Here is a 25274-nt window from a genome sequence, read left to right as displayed (position 1 = left end):
AAAGTTTTGCTGTCCCGCCGTGGCCTAAATGTTCTCCCTTTTCTTGCTTTCACTGATCTAAAGTCTAGACAAAGAAAATGTTCTGAACTGATCAGCTTTTTTATACAATTATCCAAAAGAATTTTGAGCTCGTTAGTTTAGTTTAAGTTGAGATTTTTGGTGTTTTTAATTAAAAATACAAGTAAATCATTTTGAAAACTACAGCAAATGTTTAAATGGGTAACTTTTAATGGGGAAAAAAAACCCACAAATCTTCATGCAAACAGGGAAAAAAAAACCCACTTTTTTTCTGCAGAGATTTGACAAAAAGAGTTTTTTTAAATGAGTGAAGCAGATTAATGGTGTCTTCCTGTCCTGCACAGAATGGTTTTGCTGTGGTCAGACCGCCAGGGCATCACGCAGACCCATCCAACCCAATGTAAGTCTGTGTGTGTTCATGTGTTGAATTTTTGTGCTCATTCTAACTGCAGCAAGTTTTCCTGCTTTCACTGCATAGACAGCAGCTTCTCCACATACGCTTTTCATGAAATTAGGGACTGACAAGACAAACTTTGGAAGATGAGAAGTATAATTTATACTTGCATACTGTTTTTATTTTTAACTTGTGTTTGGATTAGTTATCTTGTGTTTTATCTTGAGAAGAGTTTTCCATGTCGCATGTTTGACGTCAGTTCCTCAGCAGATGTCTAAAATAATACAACAAAATAGGTTTCGATTGACAAAATTCAAAATGATACACTAACAAAGAACATCAGTGTTGAGTGTGGTTACTATTTAAAACATACTGAAGTGATATTTCCTAGAGTTGGACAGTTTATACATCCTGCATGAAGCAGCGGTTTAAGTGCATGAAGAACAAAGCAGAAAGGGTTGAAATGCTTTAACGCGTTACTTGACTTCAGTATGTGTCCAAGATGAGATGTACTCTATATCCAGTATATTGCTATGCAACATATGTGAAGACGCTTACGCAGTGTTTTTTTTTTGAGCTGCTCAACCTTAGCGTTGAAGCATTGATGCTATAAACCTAGAGCACTGCAGAACTGCTAGCAATAGCAAGCTAAGCTAGCAGAGCTAGCCATGTTTCTTATTCATCTTTCTCAGTCTTGAGAGTTGGACAATAAGTGTCATTCGCAAATTTGCTCAGACATTTTGCATTTCAGAATTGCTCATTTATTTAAGTTTAGTCAACCACCTGGTTTTACTGCTAAAACCGTTTCCGTTCCAAAAAACAGATCCCGTGCACATTTGGTGGGGAGTTGATTGTGAGGCGTTTATTTTGAGACTTTATTGAAAAGGGGTTTAATTGAATTGAACAATACTGTGTAGAGGCTATTCCGCTACATATAATGGTTTATATGTAGCGGAATAGCCTCTACAACTGTTAGTAATGTGAATGTAGCTTAATGCTCATGCTGTTATTTTACCTTCATAAAGGTTGTATTTCACCATTGCAGATAAAAACTGCACCCTATTTATGGCACCGTGTGGGCTTCAAAATACCAGAGGAGATTTACTTGCACCATTTTGAATTTTCCTTCACATCCCTTCATGAATTCATGACATTTATCATCATAGCCTTTAAAAGGTCTCTATGTTGGACCTCTTCATATTTTTTTAAAATCTTGCAGCATATTTATGGTCATTTCTGTGATGTAGGATGACATTTGCACGTAATGTTTTCATTAAGTGCAGGAGTGAAGGATCAAAATAAATTTGGAAACAGCAAAATGAATATAAAAAACAAAGCCTTGCTGTTGATCCTGTAACTGCACCAAAGACAAAAAACACTCTCCTCTTTCTTTTAAAGTCTTTCTGTGCTTATTTTAACATTTCTGCTTATCTCCTTCTCTTTGTCTGTCAGGGGTTTCTGTTACTTTAATTCTGTGGCGATCGCTGCCAAGCAGCTCCAGCACAAGCTCAGCGTCAGCAAGATTCTCATTGTTGACTGGGTAAGACTTTGTGTTATCTCTGACATCCTGCTGCTTATGTTGTTTATACTGTAGGAGAGCCACATTGATCCTTACGCAAACTCACAACATATAAATGAAGAGAAGATTGTCTCCTCTAGTATGATTAGATAATTCATGACATATCTTATCTTGTTCCAATGACTAGGATGTTCACCATGGTAATGGCACCCAGGAGGTGTTTTACAGTGACCCCAGTGTTCTTTACATCTCCCTTCATCGCTATGACGATGGAAACTTCTTTCCTGGCAGTGGGTCACCAGCTGAGGTTGGTATAAATCAAGGTAGCCTGTAGAGCTTTATTATGAATTAAATTATCACAGTAATGACATCAGCGCTTAATTTTATTGTTGAGTTTAGGTTGGTTCTGGAGTCGGTGAGGGCTTCAACGTGAACGTGGCATTTACTGGAGGACTGGACCCACCCATGGGAGATGCTGAGTACCTTGCTGCATTCAGGTACAACCTAATTCTGCTTTCCTGTAACAGTACAAAACAAACCTACAAGACAAGAGAGACGTTGACTGCTAAAATTTAATTGCACAGATGAAACTTGTTCTATTTTGTTCCATAGTTTCCTTGCATCTTCACTTGGGTTTAAATAGGATTTCCACAAAGAATTTGCCAAAGGCCTCGCATAATGTGTCTAACTTGGACTAAAAGCAGTTACTCTTTCTGTTCCTCACAGAAATATCTGTCTTGTATTCTCTTTATTAGACATGACATTCTTCTCTAATTTCCTAAGATTTTTTTATTTACATAACTTTTTTGTGGACATAATAGGTGAGCAACAAAACAAATCCATAAAGTACAGACCAAAAATAAATTCTTTGTCCTTTGTTCGGCTTGGTTTTGAGGTTGGTTCATGTTCTGAAAGCAGTTTTACATTTATGTGAAATCTAATGGATAAGGAAACTAAAAATGATGACTACATCCTCTGTTTTAATAGTTTGCCGCCAAATGTAAAGGTACTTTTTATTGATCGACATCAGGATAATCAGTGGAACTGTAATTAGAATATTTCTCATGCTTCTTTTACACCGAGCCACAACAAACAGACTGAAGCTGATCAGACTCTGCTCCACATAGCCTCTGACATGCTTCTTACGTAATTAATAATCCTCGTCATTTGGGGAGCATGTGTCTGGCGCACCCTGTTTCCAATAACTTAAGATGTTTTACAGTAAATGCGCTCCAGGTCGTGTGTTTGACAGATTGCGGACTGTTACTTCCTGCTGGTGGGCTGGATAATTGTCATTTAGCACCAATAAAATTTCAGTTGTGTGGGCTTTTTTGGTCGTCTGGTACATCAAACTCCATGGAAACTGTTGCAACCGCATAGTTGCTGGAAACGAGGCCCAGCGGATAGGTCTCAGACATAAAGGGGGTGGGACACACACACACACACACACACACACACACACACACACACACATCGAACACATGCATGCATTTGCTTCAATCAGCTGCAAACATTCAAACTGCACGGTCATCTAATAGATGAGTCATATTCCTGATTCTAATGTAATTATGAAATAGCAGCACCTTCAGCAATCTTCTGACAGGACTGGAAAACCTTGTTCTATCTGATTATTTAGTCAGTCTATGATATTTATTTTTAATTCATTTTTTAAAATAAAATAAAAACTAGTGAGCCCTAGCTAATTTAACTGTTGCATGTAGTTTAATGTCTTATTTTTCATTAAATCATACAAATATTTCTAAATATGCCAAACGCTCAACTGGAGTTGGAAAATTATCAGGATTTTATTGTTTTCTTTGAAATTTATTGACCTAATTATTATTATTATTTTTTTTTTTGTAAATCCTGTTAAAACAGTAACTTGTCAACAACCAATACTTTGCACAGCCCTGGGTTGAAAGAGAAACGATGTAAACCATAAGGATGTTTTTCCAATCTTGTTCCTCACTGGTGGATGAAATGTGGCATAAAAATGTTATTTCATCACATTTAATATGTGCTGCCAAGAAAATGCTTCTGGTACATCCTAAAGATGTAAAAAAAAAAAAAAAACTTGATTCGGTGGCTTTATTGATTTAGGTTTTGTTTGTTTTGGGTTTTTTTTTTAGCAAAACATTGATCGTCTGTCCTGTCAGTATTTGTTGTTAGTAAAATGAGTCTGACCTCTGACCTTCCTGTGGAGTAGCCCAACAGAAAGACCACCAGATTTTGCAATGGTAATAATTCAGAGCAGGTGGAGGTGTGTGGGGGTACACCCATGGCCCAGTGCTCCTTGAGACGGAGCAGATCACGTTCATGTCAGTGACATATCCAGTTTGGCTAAAACTAGTAACAATTTGGATTCGATTACAACAACTGACTGGTATTAACAGCATTTCCTTTTAAAATAGATATCATTTAATATCCGTATAGCTTCTGAAATGTGCCTTCAAGATATGGCAAAAAACAAACTTTATTTCATGTTTCAAATACTATATAACCATAAAAGGTGGATCTGCTCTTAAATCAAACTCAGATTTTCTCCTTTCCCATTTCTTCAGTAAATCAGATGAAAAGTAATCTTGGCTGCACATTCTTGTTTTCCAGTTGAGTTTTTTTTCACAAGTTTTGGACATTTTAAAGGTTTTGAATTGTTGTCTCTATCTCCATCTGAAGATGAAAAACAAAAGGCTTAATGTCGAATAAAAGATCATTTTAAAGTCATTCACTGACAAAAGCCATGGTATTCAGACAATGTGGAGAGGGACAACAATCGCTCTTGCTTATTAAAGGTTAAAACTGTTTCTGATATGATAATACTGATCATTCAGTCTTACGTTTAGGTTTACAGTGAATAAAAGTTCTAAAAGTGTCTTTATTTTTTTCTTTCTTTCTGCTCGGTGCCTGAGATGTTATGCAGCCATCAAACTTGTTCATACAATAATAATAATAACAATAATAATAATATATGAGGAAAATGATGATAATACTGATGTTAAAATGAAAACTTTGACAGGATTCACAGATTCCATTTAAATGTAGAAACCCAGACCTAAGTGTCGAGCGAGTTGAACCAGTCAGCATCCAATACTGGAGTCTTCAAGGGGGTTTATATGTAACACGAGTCATCAGAAGCGAGTATTTCCTCATTGAAACACAAGCAAAACGTGGAACAGATGTCTTTTTACAGTGTTACATCCACTCAATACTCCTGCTCAAGTACTGGTTTGATGAACATGACTGTAATGGATGGTTCATTCAATCACTTGCCGGATCTTTAAAGTAGCACTATGTAACCTCAAACACTATGTAAACTCAAACACTAGCAACTAGATATCAATGCACTGCTACATTAACCCTTTTAATGTGCACTGTGTCTGATTGAAAGTAACACAAGTGGATATTATTAAAGGAAAAGAAAAGAGCAGAACAAGAGATAAAACTAGTCGACATCAGACGGACTTCCTCACTGGAGAGAGCTCACAGTACGGATAGGATGCAAGATGGATGGCACGTTAGCCGTTGTTAGCGGGAGTTTCACTAAAGTCTGCCAAAGTTTTCGCAGTTTTTCTTTAAGCTGTCATTACATACAAACTCTGAAAACCAAAACAAGTAGCAAGAGGATGATATAAACCACGTCCCCTAGTCATTACTTTCCATTTAAAGAGGATGTGGGGACGATAAAACAGAAGTGGCGTGTTTAAAGCCAAAGGTTCAGAATTACTAACTAACTAGCCATTAAAAAGGAAATTTCAGGAGAATTTAGAGTTCCCAATTTTTGTTAGGATTAGCCTTTGGTGTTACAGAGTAATGTTTTCATCTTTAATGAGACTGTGCGTTAACATAACAGCTCAGAAAATGCATTTTTCTTTATAGAGTCTAAATCTAAAAGACCTCCACCTCTCACCCGCCCACTACTTAAACGTCCATGCACTCGCTTTGTAATTAATAAAAGTTTCAAACGTTCAGTGGTCTGCATGAAGAAAAAAGAAAAAAAAAAAGAGCCTGTTTAATGAATGCATTTTATGGGTAAAGGTTTGTGTGTGCTTACGCTTCAGATGGGGGCTTTGTTGCATTTTCACCTTATCCTTCACCCGCGCCCTCCTTGTTTTCAATCACCCCAACCCTCACCACCAACTAACACACACACACACACACACACACACACTTCCTCTTCCTGTCCTCCCTTGATTGATCTTTAATAAGCATCTCCTTCTCTCCTCCACCTTCCTTCTCTCCGTCTTTCCATTAGCATGCCTGTAGTTACTCTCTCTAGGGGGACTGTGGCAGCTTTAATGGGTCTACAGGGGAGGTTGGGTTCTGTGGTGGGGTGTTGTTTGTGTGTGTGTGTGTGTGTGTGTATGTGCACATTTGCCTGATTGATAAAGTTTAGGCTGGCTTTATGGATTATTCGGCGGATGAAAACATATTCAGCGGCAGCGTGATGACTTGCACGGATCATTTCTGCTCCATGCGTTTGCATTTTTTATGTGAATAATGTTCATTCGTGCTGACGCTGGAATGTATTTGTGTGTTTCATCCCTGTGTGTCCTCATTTTTGGAAATGAGCTCATGTTGGCCACTTGCATTTGATCATGTTAGCAGAATGTGTTTGGATATGTGCATGTATGCTTGAACACGCGCGCACGCTTGTGTGTGTGTGTGTGTGTGTGTACAAAGAGGGAGGAAGGTCTCAAAAGTCCCCGGGCAGAATAATGAAGGTAAATGGATCCCAGATGGACTGCTTTTCCTCTTTTCTCTGTGCTCAATGACGTGAGGAGAGTGACAAGCCTCTAATGGGAACCAGACTCACACGCCGCAGCTTTGAACTTCGCCGCCGGCATCGAGCTGCGCAGTCAAATCTCTCTCCACCTCCGGACAGCACAGCTTTCCTCCTAACAACAATGGCCTTAAAGAAATATGCATCAGTTTGAAGTCCACAAACAAAACCGTGCATGAGAGCTGACAGCAATATGACTTTGTTGAGCAGATTTGTCTCACTTGAGGCTTTGCAGCTTCTCCAGCAGAGAAACAATAGTCCTTTGTCAGCTTTCTTTGAGCTGCTGCGTCTGGAATCTGCCAAAGCTTGGTTTCACTTGTCAAGTTAATGACTTCTTTAGATTGGATCATAAATATTTGTTGTGTCCAGGAGACTGTGCTGCTTGAAAAGGCCCGGTTTGATTTAAAGAAAACGACTAAATAACTTAACTATATTTCATTAAATCTTAGAGGCAGTTCTGCAAAATAAACAGATTAGATAATCCATAATTAAGTCTGTTTAATTGGAAATAGTGAACCTCTGGATCAATTTAGAAATGGTTGTAAAGGCTCAGTTTCAATGGGAACCTTGTTTAAGTGCATTATTATAAGTTTGGAATGTACTTTTTATCTGCACACTGTTTACATTATGCATTGATGCATATGCAAACGACACAATCAGGTTTTATTCATGCAGGACATAAGCTTATATTCAGCTTTTCTATACTGACTGGAGACTCCATGTGATTTAAATCGTGCAGTTGTCCCCTCCTGTGACCAATCATATTCAAAGTTAGCTTACTGTGATGTTAAAAACAACAAAAATATAAATATAAGGAGCTAGTTTTTGAATGTTTATGCAGTAGTGTGTTTCTTATATCTTTTAATTTCCATTATACAAAACTAGATTCTTGTTACCTAAAGGATTTTGCACAAACCAGCAACAGAATAATTCTACGTGGCGAAACACAGCAGATTTTATTTTCATTAGCAGTAAGGAGGAAAAAGAAATTGCACACTTGGAGGTTCCTTATAAAAGGAGTGTGTTTAAACCTCTGTGTGAAACCAGGGAACCTGTCAAGCCATCTCTTCCCCAGTTCATTAAGTCAAAGATTTAGTGTGCTTGTGTGTGTGTGTGTGTCGCTGCAGGTCTGTGGTGATACCTATTGCTCAGGAGTTCTCTCCGGACATGGTTCTGGTGTCGGCCGGGTTTGATGCTGCAGAGGGAAACCCCGCTCCCCTGGGAGGGTACAAAGTCTCCGCCAAATGTAAGCACAGTTCTCCAGCACAGCCTGCAAAACCTCAAGAGCTTGTGTTTTTTCTTCTAGCTAGAGATGCTATTAAGAGTTTAACTTGACGGTCGTTTAGATATATTAATAGTTTGCTCCATCCAGTTGCTGTCAAGCCTTGTCCAAAGAGCAGGATTATACCTTCTACTGTGTCTCACTTCATCACTGATGTAAAGCTAATTATAAGTAGTATTTTGTATTAGATAGAACATTGTTATATTATAGCTAAATGCTCTTTGATATCTAGTAAAGTAATCGTCTTAAATGAATTACTTTTCACTGAATGCTAATATTTCTGTTTGTGTTTTTGTGCCGCAGGTTTTGGTTTCCTGACCCGCCAGCTGATGTCTCTTGCAGGAGGCCGTCTGGTTTTAGCCCTGGAGGGAGGTCACGACCTCACTGCAATCTGCGATGCATCTGAGGCCTGTGTTGGCGCACTCCTGGGAATACAGGTGAGGCATTTTGGGTAACTGAGTACTCCCCCCCCCCCCCCCCCCCCCTCCCCACACACACACACACATTTTTACCAGATAAGGAGTTTTTACAGCTCAACAGGACAGATGAACACTGCATAGCTTCATGTTATGAAGAATAATGTCTGGATTTCAGAAGTCAAAAAGGGGATTTTCTTTCGTTTTGGCTGTGTAGGATCCAATGCCAGAAGACTTCTTGCTTCAAAAGCCAAATGCCAATGCGGTCCGCTCCCTTCAGACTGTCATACAGATACAAAGTAAGCAGCCATAATACTTTAACTTCCATTAAATCCATCTTCCTTCTCTTTTTCTCTGCCATTTCTTTACCTTTTTGTAATTATAGCTTGATCTCTGAATCTGGTCCAAGAAAAAGATCCAGATTAATCTGCCATTTGCAACGTGTGTGTGCGTCTTTTAGGTCAGTACTGGCAGAATGTGAAGGCCTACAGTTCAACAGTAGGACTGTCATACCTGGCTGCTCAGAGTAAAGACTGTGAGGAAACAGATGCTGTCAAGGCTTTGGCCTCGCTCTCTGTGGGGGTCATGTCCAACAAGAGGTACAGCTCACACGTCCAATGCAACCACGCTGTAGTAAATCACAATTTCAAGCTTCCAAACAACACCAACTGTGTTTTTTTCTCACTTTCCTCCAGCCTCACCGATGAGCCAATGGAGCATGACAGTGACTCCATGTAGGCGATTTCAACCTCGCTGAACCCACTTTCAGGGAGTGTGTCCCACCTGCAGCCTCGGATATCCTGCGCCATTACATTAACATGAAGTGTTTCTTTTTTCTTTTTTTTTTTTTTTTCTCAAAGCCGCTGAGCCCCACCTGGTAGCCTTTCACACATGCACACCAGCCAACTCACAATGCTGGACATGCCGTTTGGTGCACCTCCACGCTGGTAACCACTCGGTTGAAGCCAACGGCACTACTTGCAGCTGAAAAAAAAAAAACCTTGAGAAACCTCACCAAAGAGCAATACAAGTTCACTTTTATTGACTTTTCATCTCTCACGACTGACATTGGATTGCGTGTGCGTGGAATCATGTGCGTTAAGGTGTCTGGTGCGACGGCGTGAGCACAAATCTTCAAATCAATCAGCGAATCCAGATGAGGAGTTCACTTTTGATTCTCCTTGAAGAACTGTGTACAGCTGATTTGTTGCCTTAACTTTGCCTTATCTTAAAACCAACATCAGGAGAAGACTGTGGATTATAAATTTGTTTCACTTGTCCGAGTTGAAGCAAATGCGGACCAAACAGGATGCAAAATGACGCAGAAAGCACCTATTATGTGACACCAGGAGAACAAGTATACACACATCAGCCTGATGGATAAGATGCAATAATATCACAAAGAAAACGTGACGATGTCATCATATTATGTGTTTTTTTGATGTTATAACATACAACTTAACCACTAGAAGACAACAAAGAAAGCAGAAAAGAGAGAAAATGAAGTTACAAAATGGACAACTTTGGTTTTGTAGTTGTTTTATTGCACTGTTCATTCCATAATGTGAACCATAAGAAATTCCAAAGCTCTGGGATAAGACAATTCCTCTTTGTAGAATATTTAATAGTTGTTTTTGGGTTTTTTTTGAAGATTTGGATTAAATGATCTTTGCTATATTTTTTTTTCCCCGATTTTTAGATGTCTTACAAAGCCTCTTACTCCTTACACGTGGGCCGAAATGCTGTAGCTGTAATTCATATGCATAAAATTTGAAAAGTAGGCAAGATTTTTACATCAAGACTATTTTTTCACTGCTGTTCAGTGTCTTATTTTGTCACCATACACATATAAAACACACACACACACACACAAAGCAATGATGAACTGTTAATGTACCACTAGTGTTGAATACTGTTTATATTTTGAGACTAAAGGAGTGTTCATTCCACCCTGGCACCACTGAGGACCATTGTATTGTTCTATGTTAGCAATACTGTTAATGCACTTAATGGACATCACCCAAAGAAAACTGCCTTAAAACAGCCTGAGTTTGGTGAAGGGACTAGAGAAACAACACAAGAGCAGGTATGGACTCTCCATTTAAAAGACAAAGTTTGAACCTGTGGATTTAGGTGTGAAAATCACCTATGCAGTCTTGTATACCTCTTGCTTACAAGTACAATGACCTGTTCAGGTCTGAATGTTTTACCGTAAAAAGTCCCACTCCAGTCGAGGAAGCTGATGTATTTTATTTTATTTGTTAGAAAAAAAAAAACCTGTTGGAATGTTTTTTTTTATTTTTTTCCTTTTTTTCCATAAGTAACTATGGTTAGCCCAAATGGTACCATGCCACAGTTTGAAGATGTTTCGGCATTAATTTCTTTTTTTTTTTTTCCCATTACCACTCTCTGCTTAAACACTTGATTCGCTAAGAGCTCTGCATTCCAAATGTAGAATAATTTGGTGGCATGCATCAAATTAAACCTTTAAACTGTGCATGCTGTGTTTGACCAGTTTAGGTTTCTGATGAGCAGTGCTGGAGTTTATAGATTAGAACTGCAGTCGGCTGAGTCTGATTACTGGCCAAAGAGGGGAAAAAAAAAAGGACAAACTTCTAAAACAGAATCTAGACACTAAACCCTCCTCAAACTTAAATTAATTATACTCAGATCAGGCTAGCTGTTTGCTCTTTACATGGCTCTGGCCTCAGATTCTAATCTTTAAAGCTTTGTTTTTCCTTTTTTTTAATGTTTTCTTATCTACGTTTTGATAGAATAGGCAGCGTGCTTTCATCATCTTGTCAGACATGAACGAGTTAGAGAGACATAAACTGGCTGAAGGAAGTTTTGGTTTACTATTCAAAAACAAAACCGCATTCATTTTGACCAGACTCTGGGCATCGTCTGCCCAACAGAAGGCTCAGGATCCGTTCATTTCAACAGAGAATATAAGATCCCACTACAGCAGAGGCCTCGCTGTTGTTGAAGAACCAGCTGAAACGAGTAAGACATTTCGAGGAGCTGTTGCTCTGAGGGTTGGCATTCAGTACGAAGTGCAAGCAGCATCTCACTTTTGTTTCTTAACAGGACTCTCCAGCATTGAAATAATACACTGCATTGGTCTTAAGCAGCATGCCCAGCAGGTGCATGTTGTGTTTATGAAGTAATCAGTGCCCGTTGTGTGTGTGTGTGTATGTGTGTGTGAGAGAGAGTGAGAATCAGTGCTTGCATGTGCATTAGCGCATATGCTGACCGACGTCATGTGTTTTCTGCATGCATTTGTAAGTTTTAAAATGTGTGTGTTGTCAAATACTGTAAATGACCTTTGTATTAAATTCCTGTTGACTTTTTTCCATCTTATTTAGAGGTCAGTACTGCCTCAGCTCTTAATTCCCTTTATTACTGATGTAATTTGTACCTTCTTCTTAAAGAAAGACTGTAAATAGAACCACCAAGACCAAAATACACGTCACACGTGTGCCTTGATGCATTCAGTAGCAGGTGTATTGGTAATTCTTAATTAACTGGACTTGTGTTAACTCTGTATCTTTAAACATGACATTGAAATCTTGGTTTCATTCTGTTCATTACCTAATTGTATTTTCTTTCATACTTCCTACAAAGTGTATGTATAGAAAGATTGTCTATTTTTTACTCTGTCTTTTTCTCTTGATTAAAGAAAAAAAAAAACATTTCCACTTAAAGCCCATTCTTTACTTGTCTTTTTGTGTAATCCAGTACTTTTAAATCTTTTTTTTTTTTTACAATTAGTATAGAGGAGTTTGACTAGTATTTGTTTTTCTGGTGAAACTTGAAAAACATGGTCCTGCATAAATTCTCGATGGGGTTTGCTTTCAATGAGTACAATCACTGAACATCGTTTCTGTAGAAAATATGAAACCTCACTCGACTCTTAATTTCATTGTTTCAGTTTTCTACTCTTTGCACACTTATACTAATGAGTGCATCTTTAATCAAGCCATTAAATTTGTCCTGATAAGTAATAATCTACAAGGCAGGGAGGGATAGATGAATATCTGCAGTATTTAGACCTGTTGTTAAATTGCTACGTGCACTTATTCTTTATCACCTTCTATAATGAAAAAAAAGCTGAGAATAGACTAGTTTATTAGAACAAAGTTGGTTATATTAACCTAAACCCAACCCATGAAAAAATGTTACTATAGGTCAAATTATTTATGTATGAGGTCTTTATTTATTCCTTTAACAAAGTGGAAAATAAAACAAAGGTACCACATTTTTTATGAATATTTACCATTTATTACCATGTAATCTGCTAAAATTATAAGAGTGTAATTTTCTGCTTTCTGATGTCCATTAAGGGGCAGAAGAAAAAAATCAGGTGGTGTTTTGCAGGATTTTGAGCAAAGTTTGCACCATAGTGATGCCAAATATCTCAGAAACTGCATGTATCATATATGTCAGGCTGGGTTCTTATTGGTTAAAGAGCTGCACTTTTGAACTGGCTAAATTTCAAACTTAAATATGATACATTTCCCCCATGGCTTTAATTTATAAGCTGTGTTTCTGACTAGTTTGAAAAATTAACATATATTTTCTTCTTCAACAACATATGAAGTGTCAATATACTGTTAGAATGATGAACATAAATTAAATAACCAGAAATTGGATTGTTTAATCTGTTATTTGACTGGTAGTTTTCTATATTTATTCACTTAATTATACATAAACATAATAATGTTTCTTTTAATGAAAGTGATTAACAACACTATTAGTTTGATGTAAAATTAATCATTGAATCTACAGTAAAGTCAGTCAAATATTATTGAAAATAAACATTTTAGTTACCCAATAAATTTTCAATAAATATGTCAAATTAGTGCTAGATTGAATGTAAATATTTTTAGTGAAGCGATTTAGCATTTACGACTACAATGCATGATTTGAGCTTACCATACAGTGAAGTAAGTGATTATGTGTTTACTTCACAAAAATCTGAAATAACCATGTCTTCTTTAAGTAAAAGGGTTTTAGTTATTTTTTTGTTGTTGTTGTTTTTATTTGTTTTTGTTTCATTATTTCAGTGTTTGAGTCTATTCATACCTTCATGTGTCAAAGCATTATGATTAAGGAGCTATATGTCAAGTTATCAGGACACACAACCTGCAAGCTTCCGTCACTTAACTATGAGGATAGAGTTCAACTATAACATACAATTTAGGTCCAAACAGGCTATAAATATTCCCAGAGCCCTTAATTGCACATAGCTTGTTCTTTTTGGAGGAATTAACTGTTCCTGACTGACCAGGCAAAGGCGCACAGACCTTGTTAAAATTTAAAAAAAAAAAAAAAAAAAGAAGGAAAGAAAGAAACCAGAGAAAGGAGGAGGAAGTGAGACAGTTTAACAAGAGCGGCAGGAGACAAAGAGGGTGGGGTGGCAGAATAAATCTGCTCTGTTTATTGTCATGTTTTAGAAAAAGACAACACAAACTTCAGACAAACAGATGAATCTCTGCCTGCAGTACTTCCAGTCACTTGTGCTCTCAGACACTTTATAAAACATCAAACTGTACACATTTCTGACTCTGTAGATGCTACAAAAAGCCAAAACACAGTCTGCTCTGACCAAGACTGAACGTTTGCTTTGGATTCAGAAACTTTTACAGTGAGGGCTCATAGTTTGAATTTCTTTAGAATAATATCATGAGAATGACATTATAAGCAAAAAAAAAAAGACTGCACAAATATACTTTTTCCAACCTGACCTGTGCTGTCCACTCCTCACTGAACAGCAGCTCCTTTTATTCCATCTGACAGCATTTTGATCCAAATGCCTTTTGTATCTAGCTGTTTTGATTTGCATCAAAATCTCTGTGATTAGAGCAGGAACAATGTCAGCAAAGAGCAGATATATTTGTGATATATTTTGCTCATCAGCTGGAAAAAGGACAATTTGAGGAGGGCACATTTAAACATAATCAGGACTGTATGTTGGAAAAATTGAGGATAACGCTTCTACCTTACAAAGATGAGTTGGGGGCATGACCTTTGAGATGTTTTCTTCTCTTAGGAAGATTTGTCGTTATAGTTAATGAAATAAAAACAGAAAATAAAACAGTTATTCATTCCATCTCTTCGGCCCAAACATGCTGCTTTTTTCTTTTTTTTTGGCGCAGAACTGAATTCCTTTAAAATGTCAAGTGTCTTCTAAGATGTCAGCAAAGTTAAGCCTTCTGAGAACTCACTGCGCTGACTGTGGGGCTCATTTAAATAGTTTATAGGTCTTCATACAAGCTGGAAACATTAGCTACCTCCCTGGGACATTCTAATGATAGGTTGTTGGTCTTCATACATTTTGGCAACGAGGAAAGAAATGGTTTGTCATGGATACGTTTTGGAACCGAATCGCCCGTCGGCCTCATTCTCTTTGGAGTCAGTTTGCTGAAATGGAAACTGAACCACGGTGGTAATGTTTGAAAAGATATAGATCTCTTATAATGAAAAAACAAAAACAGAGTTTATTTGTGATTTGACAAAAAAATAGAATGAAGATATTCATTAGGAAAATTTAAAAAAAAGCCTTTTGAGGGAGAATGGGTGCATGCACACAGCTACACCTATGCATACGTGCACATTTTGTGTGCATAAATCAACTCTCACCTCCTCCATCATTCCCAGTGGTTTATGGGAGCCCAGTGGGGAGTCACATCAGCCTTCCCTTTGATGATGACACACATGATTCATGGGGTTTAGAGACCGTTTGTTTTCATTACGCCTCCTCGTCAGCTCGCTGTAGCTGTATCACAGTTTCGTGCAACGCAAGCGAATTTGGGCCAGAATGAGAGGAAAATATTTCAAAAGACCTTTTTTTTTCTGGCACTAGAACAAACAAAGGAGCCTAGGTTTGGTATAAGGAGGAAAAAAGTTAAGAAGAAACTCACAGCTACATTTTCCACTGTTGCTTGAGTTCAGAAGTGATCAGGGATTCATAAAATGTCAAGCGTCTTGGAACATAAGCATTGGGCACAGGACGGTCAAACGCACAATATCAGTATGCTGGTAATTTTTCATGCTATACTTGCTCAACTTTATATATTATACAATTGCTGTTTTTTTAAAAAAAAAAAACAAAGTTAAATAAAAGAAAAATTCAATCTAAGGTTTAAATATAGCTCATACGCATACCTATGATGACACAGATCTTGATTGCAGTGATTAAAATCAGGGCCGGTGGTGGATGAACCCAGCTGTCGTGCTTCAGAACCTGAGAAAGCTGATGGGTCAGCGTGCTCCAGCAGAAATGAGCCTTTTTGTCATGAGTCAACAGTCCTTAATCATCAGGTTTATTTTTTGTTTTTTTTAACTGAATGGATGTTGAAGATCGGTTGTTTTGTCTTTCACTTGTCCTGTCCTCCATTGTGATCTATGTAAACAGAAAACACATATATAACAAAAAGTCTTTCAAAAGCTCATTCTTTGAGTAAAGAGTGTCCCTGCTCGGATGCATCCTCATCATAAGCTAACCTTTGGCAAAAAGGTAAAAAAAAAAACAAAACCAATCAAAACATGGAATAGCAACAATCCATAGTTACAGCTGACACTAATTTAAGAAAAATGGCAGAAATGTTATGAGCTATGATGGCTGAGAGTTAAGCCCCCCCATGAGAGTTTGGTATGTGAAGTATGAAAGTTTTCCTGTCAACATGTCATCATTTTTAGACACAGCTAGTGACCAGCAGACATAGTTGACCAGGCCCCCTCCATCCTCCAGACAGAAAAGGCATAGCTCAGTCTCTCATGGGCCAGGTAGTTACATCCAGCAAGCTTACTGTCCATCTCGTCACTCTGCAGAACCTGGTACAGAAAGTCTATGTAGCGAGATGCCAACCTCAGGGTCTGGATCTTGCTCAGTTTGTCAGATGGGAGCGTTGGGATGATCTTGCGCAACGAGGCGAAAGCTTCATTGAGAGATTGCGTGCGCTGGCGCTCCCTGATGTTGGCGATGACCCGCTGAGCATGTGGATCCTCAAGGGCTGACAGACTTCCAGGACTATGACTGGCTACAGGGGACAGGGCTGGTCCTGAGGATGGTGGTCTGTACTGAGGGCTCTTTTTGAGTTTTTTTGGACCAGTTGGAGTGTAAATCTGAACATCTTCCCCTGGTTTGACTTTGTCATCGTTTGCTAATGTAGTTGGGTGGACTGTGGTAAGGTCGTCCATCTGACGTTTACGTCTGGTGATCCCCGGCGTTGCTACGACAACGGGGCAGGTATTAGAAAAAGGTTTTCCTGAGTTCTCTTCACTGGTAACCACCCCTCCCTCAGGGTGGTCATCATTAGAGGGCTCCTCCTCTCTCATGCTTGGCCACGTTTGTCCTCTACCTCGTTTTTAGTGACCTGTATCCCTCTCTCATGGATTTCTCCAGTTTTCTTCACTTCTTCTTTCCTTATCTCGGAGATGTCCCCCCTGATCAGTTCGTCATCAGGAGTTCCCTCCGTCTTAGATTTGTGTTTCTCTGAGCTCCTGCTGTGTTGTTCCTCTCCATCCAACTTTTCGCTGTATCACATCCAAGCAAGCCGAAGGAGGAAAGGAGTCTGTGCTGAGGTTTTGAATTCTTCATCCCACATGTGGAAAACCTGTCAAAGATCTCCTCTAGTCTCTGCATTAGTAAACTGGACTGTTCCCATGTCCCACTCCTGGAGCAGCATGTGAGACAACGGCAACATGAATCAGACTTTTTAAAGGAGGCGACTGTGAAGCTTCCAGCAGCCCTCCCACCTAGTTCACTGATTGGCTCCGAGGATTGTTTTGGACAGCTGCGCCTAACGCAGCGAGTAGAGGGAATTCTATACGATTGGTCGGATTACAGCGGTGAGGAGGAGACAAAGGTTTGCCATACAGCCAACCAAATCCAACGTTTACTTCTTGTTCTAAAAGTTGCTTAAACTTTATAGGTTCCAGATTTTCTCCAAAGCAGAGGCACTACCACCCCCCCACCCCCTTTCACTGAATGGTAAACTGTCCTCTTCACAGTCCTGCTCCGTCATCAGCCGCATTTCAAAATAGAGAAAAAGTATATATAGTATAATAAAGTATAGCATAGTATAGTATATATATATATATATATCCAAAAGAATTATAGATATATATACTATAAGTCTAAACTTTGGACACCCTTTCAAATTAGACTTAATTATTAGAGTTAATTAATGTGAAAGCATTTAAAACACAGAATATCAATTTGCACAAACACTGAAGACAGATTTGATGGTGAGCAAATTGGTTTTTTTTGTTAAAAGGTGTTAAAAAGTTATTAGATTGATGTTGAACAGTTTAAACGGTGTGTTCTTGTTTGTGAAACAACAAAGACAAAGTGTTGTATTTTATTGGCAGTGATTGGGCTGTAGTTTCTAGGCTCAGTGCTGGAAGAAGGACAGAGCTGGCATTCAGTCAGCAGAGCAGCACTGGGGTCTAATCACTGCAGTAAGGAAAGAATAAGTGCTGTGAATCAGATGGGGGCCTATGGGACCTTTTGAAACTTTCATCCATGGAGCCACATCTAGATTTCTCCCCGGTCGTGGCCCAGCATGCACATGGCTTCGGTATGGCTCACGGCCACACCTTCAGAAGAGAGGAGTCTATTGTTAGCTGTGTGTTTTAGAGACATGATGCTTCTCTCATATGAAAACACTGGGGTCAAAATGGTTTTTGACAGATACACTGAGGAAACACAACTGGAAAATCTCAGAGACTCTCTCCAGAGTCTCCTCAACCATGGCTCAAGTCCACGTTGAAAAGAAAAAGCTCTATTGTCTAACTTCAGATGATATGTGCGCACACTGCTGCTCAGTGTGACTATTATTTATAACAGCATCACATGTACAAAGGTTTCAAACAGGGATGCAAATCTGACCAACTGTAAATGGGACAATTTTATTTAACATGATATTCTCGGGTATCTCGTCCCTTTCTTCTGATATTTTTTAATGATTTCCTTTTCAAAAAATTAATGTAATTTTTTCCCATGTCCTTTAAATGCTTTGACATTTCATATTAATTTCTTTTTAGTGAGACTGTAAGACATAATGCATTATTTGTTTTTTTTATTCATTCTTCTTTACCTGTCAGTAAAAGCCCAGTGAACGGAGACCATAGATGAAATCAAAGAGTGTTTGCTGGTATTTTACATGTTTTAAATGTACATTGTAGGTATGTATTGTCAAAATGCCTTATTTTCCTGGAGTTTACAAGTTAATGGAGAAAACACAGAATATTTTCTGAAAAAGAAGTAATGCAGCAACAATAATTACTACAGTCTGAAACAGTTATATCAGGCATAAAACTGAAGGAGAACAGTTTCCAGCAAGATTCAAACAGGAGTTCTTTTGGTAAAAGTTCATTTATCAAATTCATCTGCCATCCCAACATTTAAGGGATGAGACAGTCAAACCCACACTGTGTTTTTGACATGTTGGTACTGAACTGGTGGGAAGCTGTGTAACGTTCAGAGTGCCTCCAAGGTGCTTTTATAAAGCTGATCCCACAGCAAGCAGACCATTCTTTTAATTTGTTTTTTCATATTACTTCCATTTTGACAAATAATGCAAAGTATAGTTTCTGTAACTCTGACTGGGAAAAATGACTGAAACGTCTTTCCCACTGAAATTCTTATTGATCTGAATATAAATGCATTTCCTCACAGAGAACACCAGGGGGCATAGACCACTTATCAGTCTGAATCCCAAAACACAAGTATGTGTGTAAAAAAAAAGTTCAAAGAGGCATATCTAAGATGTGTAAAATACACATATGACACATAAAAACACAAACAACAAAAACAGTAACATGCTCTAATGTAGCAGAAGAAGATCCTCAGTTTGTGTGATGATGTTATGACTGATGTATTACCTTCACCAAGGCAGGAGTTCAGGTTTGTCTGTCTTTTAGCAACATCATTTAAAACGTTATAAACAGATTTTGGTTAAACTTAAGGAAATAGAATAGAAGAAGAAGTGATTGCATTTTGGGGGTGATCTGGATCACGGCCTGGATCCAGTGGGAATTCTTATAAAGGATTCTTTGGGGAAATTGTATTAACTTTGCCATTAGAACTTATAAATATAAATTGCAATGGTGAAAGTCAGTGCTCTCTGTGATTAAATATGTCCCTTTTTCCTTCATCTTTAAGCCTGAAAAATATTGGTGAAATCAGATCTAATAACCTCAACAGCTGCACTAACATGGAGTAAAGTAAATTGTGACTGGTGGCTCACAGGTGTGTAAGAAGATGAAGACAATGGTTTTTGCATGCGAGGACAGCAGTCTGCTGCTGAGGGACTCATCATTCCTGAGTGAGGAACAAATCAGCGAGAAGATTTAAATTAAGTTATCGACTAATATATATCAGGTTATCATGCAATAAGTTATTAAAAGGTTGATTATTACAAAATGTTTCTTTATTAACACGTCCTTATTAACTTAAAACCAGCTGGTTGGCAGCACAGTAGAGTAATGAAAACCTGTGGTCAATGTTCATGAAATACATAAAGTAATATTTCAAATAATGTCCAGCATCAACCTGGCTGCTACAAAACTACTTAAACAGTTTATTAAATGTGACACTTTGTTTGCTATTTTTATTAAAAATCTGTAAAATAAACATTTCTTTTACCTGCAGTTTCTTTTTCTTTCTTAATTTAGCAAATAATCTGAAACGATACACCATGTTACAGTGAGGTCAATGATCATGTAGTAATGATTGATTAGACATCCACTGAGTTGGAACTGGGGTCGAAGCTGAATCCAAGGGACAAAAAAAGAAAAATATGTTGTGAGGAACTAAAGTATTACATGTAAAATGAAGGTCTGACTGCCAAACAATTTGTTCAAGAACATGAGTTATTATTTTAAAATCAGCAAAGAAACAAATTTCCATTGTTTTTGATTGCTCAGTATAAATGTTAAAGAGTTAGAGGACAACTGGGCTTTTTGCACCGTGCCTTGGGCCACTGCTGAAATTAGTGACCATAAACACTCCTGTCCTGACATCCCTTTATTAAAAACTCTGTTTCATCTTCTCTTTGAACGTCAGACTATGCAGCTTCTCTGCAGGCAGTGGGAAACCTGCGATGGATCACAACTATTTACATGTCACAGCTGACTGGAAACTGTTCTTGCTTTCTAAAAATAAATACCTGCAAGCGACATGAGAGTTTAAAAAAAAATAGATATCAGGTCTTCACATAAGCACATAGAAACCGGGACAGGGGAGACACGGAGGGGATTTTATCCCTCACAATGCTTCACAGTGTGGAAGACATCCCCCCCCTGGAGGTTGGAAACAGAACACAGGACCCTGTCTGTTTAAACTGCATGCTTAAATGGAGACTTAACATAAATATTTCCACCAAGAGAAATGGGAGAGTGTTATCACATGCAGAGCTTGTTTGTATAAATATATGCTCACATGCATGGCACACGTGCTTGAAAACTGCTTGATTAGGTGTGCAATGTGCGTTCCATGTGTCCATATCCTCAAGTAAAGAAATATGTCTGTTAAACTCTTTGTCTTTCAAAATATATATTTAATTTCCATCCATTTGAACAGATTCTTATGGCTTGTTCACATAAAACTTGCAACGGAAGTTTACAAGTTCTTGATGTGTGTATGTGTGTGTGTGTGTGTGTGTGTGTGTGAAATTTCCCTAAAATCTTTTTCAGTTATGTTTTCATTTATTTTATTTTTTTTTGTCGGTGTTAAAAGTTGACAATGCTTGTAACTTGTACTGACTTTTGGCTTCCAGCGTATTCAGTAGCTTGAAACTTGCGTGCATTTGTGGGTTATGAACAATTAACAATTAAATTTAAGTTGCTGCTCAGGTTATTAGTATAAGGATCAAATTTATTCATAAAACATATTTATAACAAGGCCATTTGCCCAGTTGCTCATTTAGGAGCTGAAAGTACAATGAAAACAACATAAAAAAGGAAACAACATGTAGATTAAGACTCAGGCTTATGACAAAGCTGTAACTGAAGCGTGTCATGAGAGCATCAGAGTCACACCACTGACACCTTTAGGAAAATATAATAATCCTTAAAACATGAAATCAGTCAAGAGAAGCGAACACAATGATGATGCGATCACCTTTTCACACCAGGGTAAAGACATTTAGGCACTACGCTGGTTAGGTTTAGGAAATGTCATAGCATTATATATGAAACTGACTTCGCAAAATATAAAGAATACTTAATACAAACAGGCTGAGGTAATCATACATTTTGACAAATTAATATTTGAGAAGTACATTTCTTCTTTACAGGCAGTATTTAATAAAACTAAAATCAAATGAAAAACAATTTAATTGTCTACATTTATAAAACAATCACAAACATTGCATGTTTCTGCCATTATCAATAAATTTGTGAATGGCATAATACTGTAAAAAAAAACTGCGCTTCTGCTCAGAAATGCAAAATAGTCAATTTAAAGAACAAAAGATTTATCCTGTGTAATAATAATACATGACTGCAGAGACATGTACAACGACAAACCTATTGAATAAAACATTTCTGGAAATATAAAGGACTACATTCACAGCTAACAGTTAATGCAAAAATAATAATATAATAAAAATACACAGCTGGACCGATGACATAATTCACAAGAGTTTTTCAAAAAAACACTGTAAAGAAATGATGAGGTAACAAACATTCTTCAGTTGTAACAAGTTTTTTTTAACAAGATATTTACCTTTATGAAAATGGGAATATAATAATAATAAAGGCCTAATGTGCACAAACATTACACCTTTCTACTTTTTATTTCCATCCAACATCTGGTATTCTCCCCACACTGATGGAACTTTCTTGTATCAGTAAGAACTGGAGATTTTTCCCATCCAGCCTCATGGTTTACCTAAAAAAAGTTCTTTTTCTTTTATGATTAAAGAACAATGAAGAAGAGAATTTCTTGTATTTTTTTTCATATAAATTGATGAGTTTGCTCTTTTGGTTGAGGCCTGGAAGTAACTAGGTCTATTTTAGGTTTGGTGTAGCTACACTAAACTGCATGTAACACCATGAGTCCATGATTGAAACAGAAATGTGAGTTTTTATTTTTTAAAGATGAAATAATTCAGCACAGTTGCAGCAAAAACATTTAAAGTCAACATGATGTTGACTTGTATTAGCGAGGACACAAAGATCCAGAGACGACATAAGCATTGAGAACGTGACTGAACAGACCCACAGATAGAAGAAGCATTTCTATACCTGCCTCTTCACACAGACGGTATTGAACAGCTGGATACAAGATAGTTGTGGTTCACAGAACAGAGCATTTCATCTCTTTTCATAGTAAAAATAAGGTGAAGACAGCTGCGACATGTTTGGAGTTTATAAAAAGTAAACAAATAGTTTTATGTTATCTCCACAATGCCATCTTGTGTGTGTCGCTACGCATGTTCTTCCTGTGCATGCATGACTGCCTCCCATTAACCAAAATGCATATTGACCCCAAGAGCGAGTGAGGTGGGATGAAGGTTGTGAGGGACCAAGCTGGCAAAGGAAGAGGAACACAGGTGGCTTCAAAAGAAAAGGGTTTTATTTGCCCAAACAACATAAATGATCTGGGCCTTTAAAAGAGGTCAACTAAGCAAAACCTAAATCAATGTCCAAAAATAACTAAACTAACAGATTAGGGAACATAATCGACATAACACACACACAAAAAAAAACAAACATACTGACCTGACAAACAAGAAACAAAGGAGAACGTAAATACTGGCTGATCAGACCAGTTACAAAACATATGACGTAACACTTTAAGCATGCTAACAAAGAAACAGTACCCAACTGTTAGCTTAATTATTCTTAACAAAACTACTAACAAAAGGTAAACCCAAACTACTCAGAAATGAAAAAGAAAATGAACAAACATTTAAAGAAACTAAACTTGTAATCTCCCCCTCTGAGGCTGAGGTCTTCCTAAAGGCCCGTGGCACTTCCTGCTTACTGGCTTCCCTCTTGTGCACACTCCTGCCCCATAATGCCCAGCTAGTTCCTTCAGCAGCAGTAAAAAAAAAAAAAAAGAAACAAGGTTAAACAAAACACAAACAGTTGAGAATACAATGGCTCCTTAAATGTGTGCGCTAACAAAAAAACCAAAGCATTTAAACTAAGTTTAAATATAAAGAAAACTAAGTAACTGAAAATGTTTTGGTGCTTTTACCGCCTTTACATGTGTGGCCATTGGTCTGGCCATCACAAGGTATGAAAAAAAAAATGGACAGTCAACAGAACCACCAGTTGTCCAATCTAAAGTGGAATTATGTACAATACAAAGCTGTTTCATTCAAGCATTTTGCATTAATATTGTTACATCCATAGGAACTCAGCTGGAGCATGAGGTCATGGTAACTTGTCCTGCGCCCCACGCAGCGTTGTGTCCTAAATAACATTACAAAGGCGCAGTAGCTGCTCTTAATAAGTGCTATTCAGTGTTACTTTTAACTAAGACTGAATGATCGATCATTTTTTAAATGAAATTTGAGACTTTGCAATTAACCAGTTGCAAAGTAGTGGGGTTTTTTTTTGTGATACGTGGCGCCTGATGGCGTCACTTCACAAATCCAGTTGCATAATTCCTGTTGTCTTTCTTGTGCTACAGTCATTTAAAAGTCATGTGACAGTTCTACTCATCTGTGAAGTCACACTGTATTTTTAGTCTTCAACGCTACATCGACATGACTACTCTAGAATGAAGGACGGAAACGCTGTGACAAACCAACACCAAGAACTTCTACAATACCCTGATGAAGAACAGAAAGGTGGTTTTACTGAATGGAGTAAAAAATTTAGGTCTCTGACAACATGTTGACATTAATATTTGTTTAGTTTAGCAAATGAGTTGCTGTAGATAAATAAATAACAGCAGACTGTGTAGGTTTTACTGTAGGAGCAAAGTATAAATCTGTTGTAAAGGAAATCTAATCTTCTGCCTTCCGCATTTAAGATCCACGTTGCATCCTGCATTTGGTAAAGGAAGCCGATCATGTCCTAACTCTGCGCGCTGAAATGTAGAGCGGTTCATTATTTGCCATCTCATGAAGTAATCCTCCACCTCATGTAACACCAAACAGATTATGTAAAAGATTAAATGGCAAACCAACTCACAATACTTGTCTGAAAATTTGCAATTAGATTTTGGCACCACATCGTTTGTGATAGAGCCTTTTCTGTTGTTGCTCCTAAGATATGGAAGCCCTCCCTCTTCACATCAGAGCTGCTCAATCTGTCTCTGCGCTGGCATTTGGTCATACCTGAGCTTTTTCTTGTGTATTTTAATTTTTTTTTTTTTTAACTTTTATTTTAGATTTTAGTTTTGTGTCCAGATTTTATTTATGTTTTTTTTTTTTTAATGTGCAGTGTTTAATTTTAAATTGTGGAGTGTTGTTGTTTGTTGTTTTATTGTTCAGCACTTTGGGCAGATGCTGCTGTAGAAATGTGCTATATAGATAAACTTGAACTTGAACATCTTCAGGTCCTACTTTTGACCCAGGGTCATCTTGCTTTTGCCACTGGCTGACTTTGTCTGTCATTTCCTGAGGGATGTTTTTATTTGTTGTTGTGATGTTGGTCGATCGGGTAACCCTACTTTTGCCACCAAACTGCACAACTTAGTGTAATATCTGACGCTCAGCATTCTATAAGTCGATTACTAATTAACCGTAACTGTACAGGTCTCTGTGCCCCAGACGTTTTGGAAGTGGAGGCATTGGGATCGGTGAACTTCGGAATGACCCTGTCTGTGTTCTACATGAGGAAGCTGATTCAGAGGTTCAGTGGGATTTTCCATGATTTTAGATTTTGCTGTTGTGTTT

At 37.8% G+C, this 25274-nt stretch overlaps 2 protein-coding genes across 5 annotated transcripts in view; one reads left to right on the top strand and one right to left on the bottom strand.

Annotated features, from left to right (window-relative positions):
• The window catches only part of hdac7a (histone deacetylase 7a), a 64592-nt gene extending 52530 nt beyond the window's left edge, over positions 1-12062 (top strand). For all 3 annotated transcript variants that reach the window (XM_079238793.1, XM_079238791.1, XM_079238792.1), the window contains exons 19-27: positions 363-418; positions 1865-1952; positions 2119-2238; positions 2331-2428; positions 7839-7957; positions 8297-8430; positions 8627-8708; positions 8870-9008; positions 9105-12062. In XM_079238793.1, the coding sequence (XP_079094919.1) occupies positions 363-418; positions 1865-1952; positions 2119-2238; positions 2331-2428; positions 7839-7957; positions 8297-8430; positions 8627-8708; positions 8870-9008; positions 9105-9147 (879 nt within the window). In that variant the 3' untranslated portion in view covers positions 9148-12062. The remainder of the gene's footprint in view (positions 1-362; positions 419-1864; positions 1953-2118; positions 2239-2330; positions 2429-7838; positions 7958-8296; positions 8431-8626; positions 8709-8869; positions 9009-9104) is intronic.
• A 1797-nt stretch (positions 12063-13859) lies between these two features.
• LOC306754533 (twist-related protein-like) lies at positions 13860-17076 on the bottom strand (the record flags this gene model as incomplete). 2 transcript variants are annotated; one of them, XM_079238551.1, is made up of 2 exons in its annotated part: positions 16280-17076; positions 13860-15814 (listed from the first exon to the last, which is right to left on the bottom strand). In XM_079238551.1, exons 1-2 carry the CDS (start codon positions 16747-16749, stop codon positions 15751-15753), a joined length of 534 nt encoding a protein of 177 aa, XP_079094677.1. In that variant the 5' UTR covers positions 16750-17076. The 2 variants fall into 2 exon arrangements, with proteins under 2 accessions (XP_079094677.1, XP_079094676.1); XM_079238550.1 differs by lacking the exon at positions 13860-15814 and having other exon boundaries at positions 16117-17076.
• Between the last annotated feature and the right edge of the window lie 8198 nt (positions 17077-25274).

Source organism: Telmatherina bonti (genome assembly GCF_933228915.1).
Source record: "Telmatherina bonti genome assembly, chromosome: 4".
NCBI lineage: Eukaryota > Metazoa > Chordata > Actinopteri > Atheriniformes > Telmatherinidae > Telmatherina > Telmatherina bonti.
This window is presented reverse-complemented; position numbering and strand designations above follow the sequence as displayed.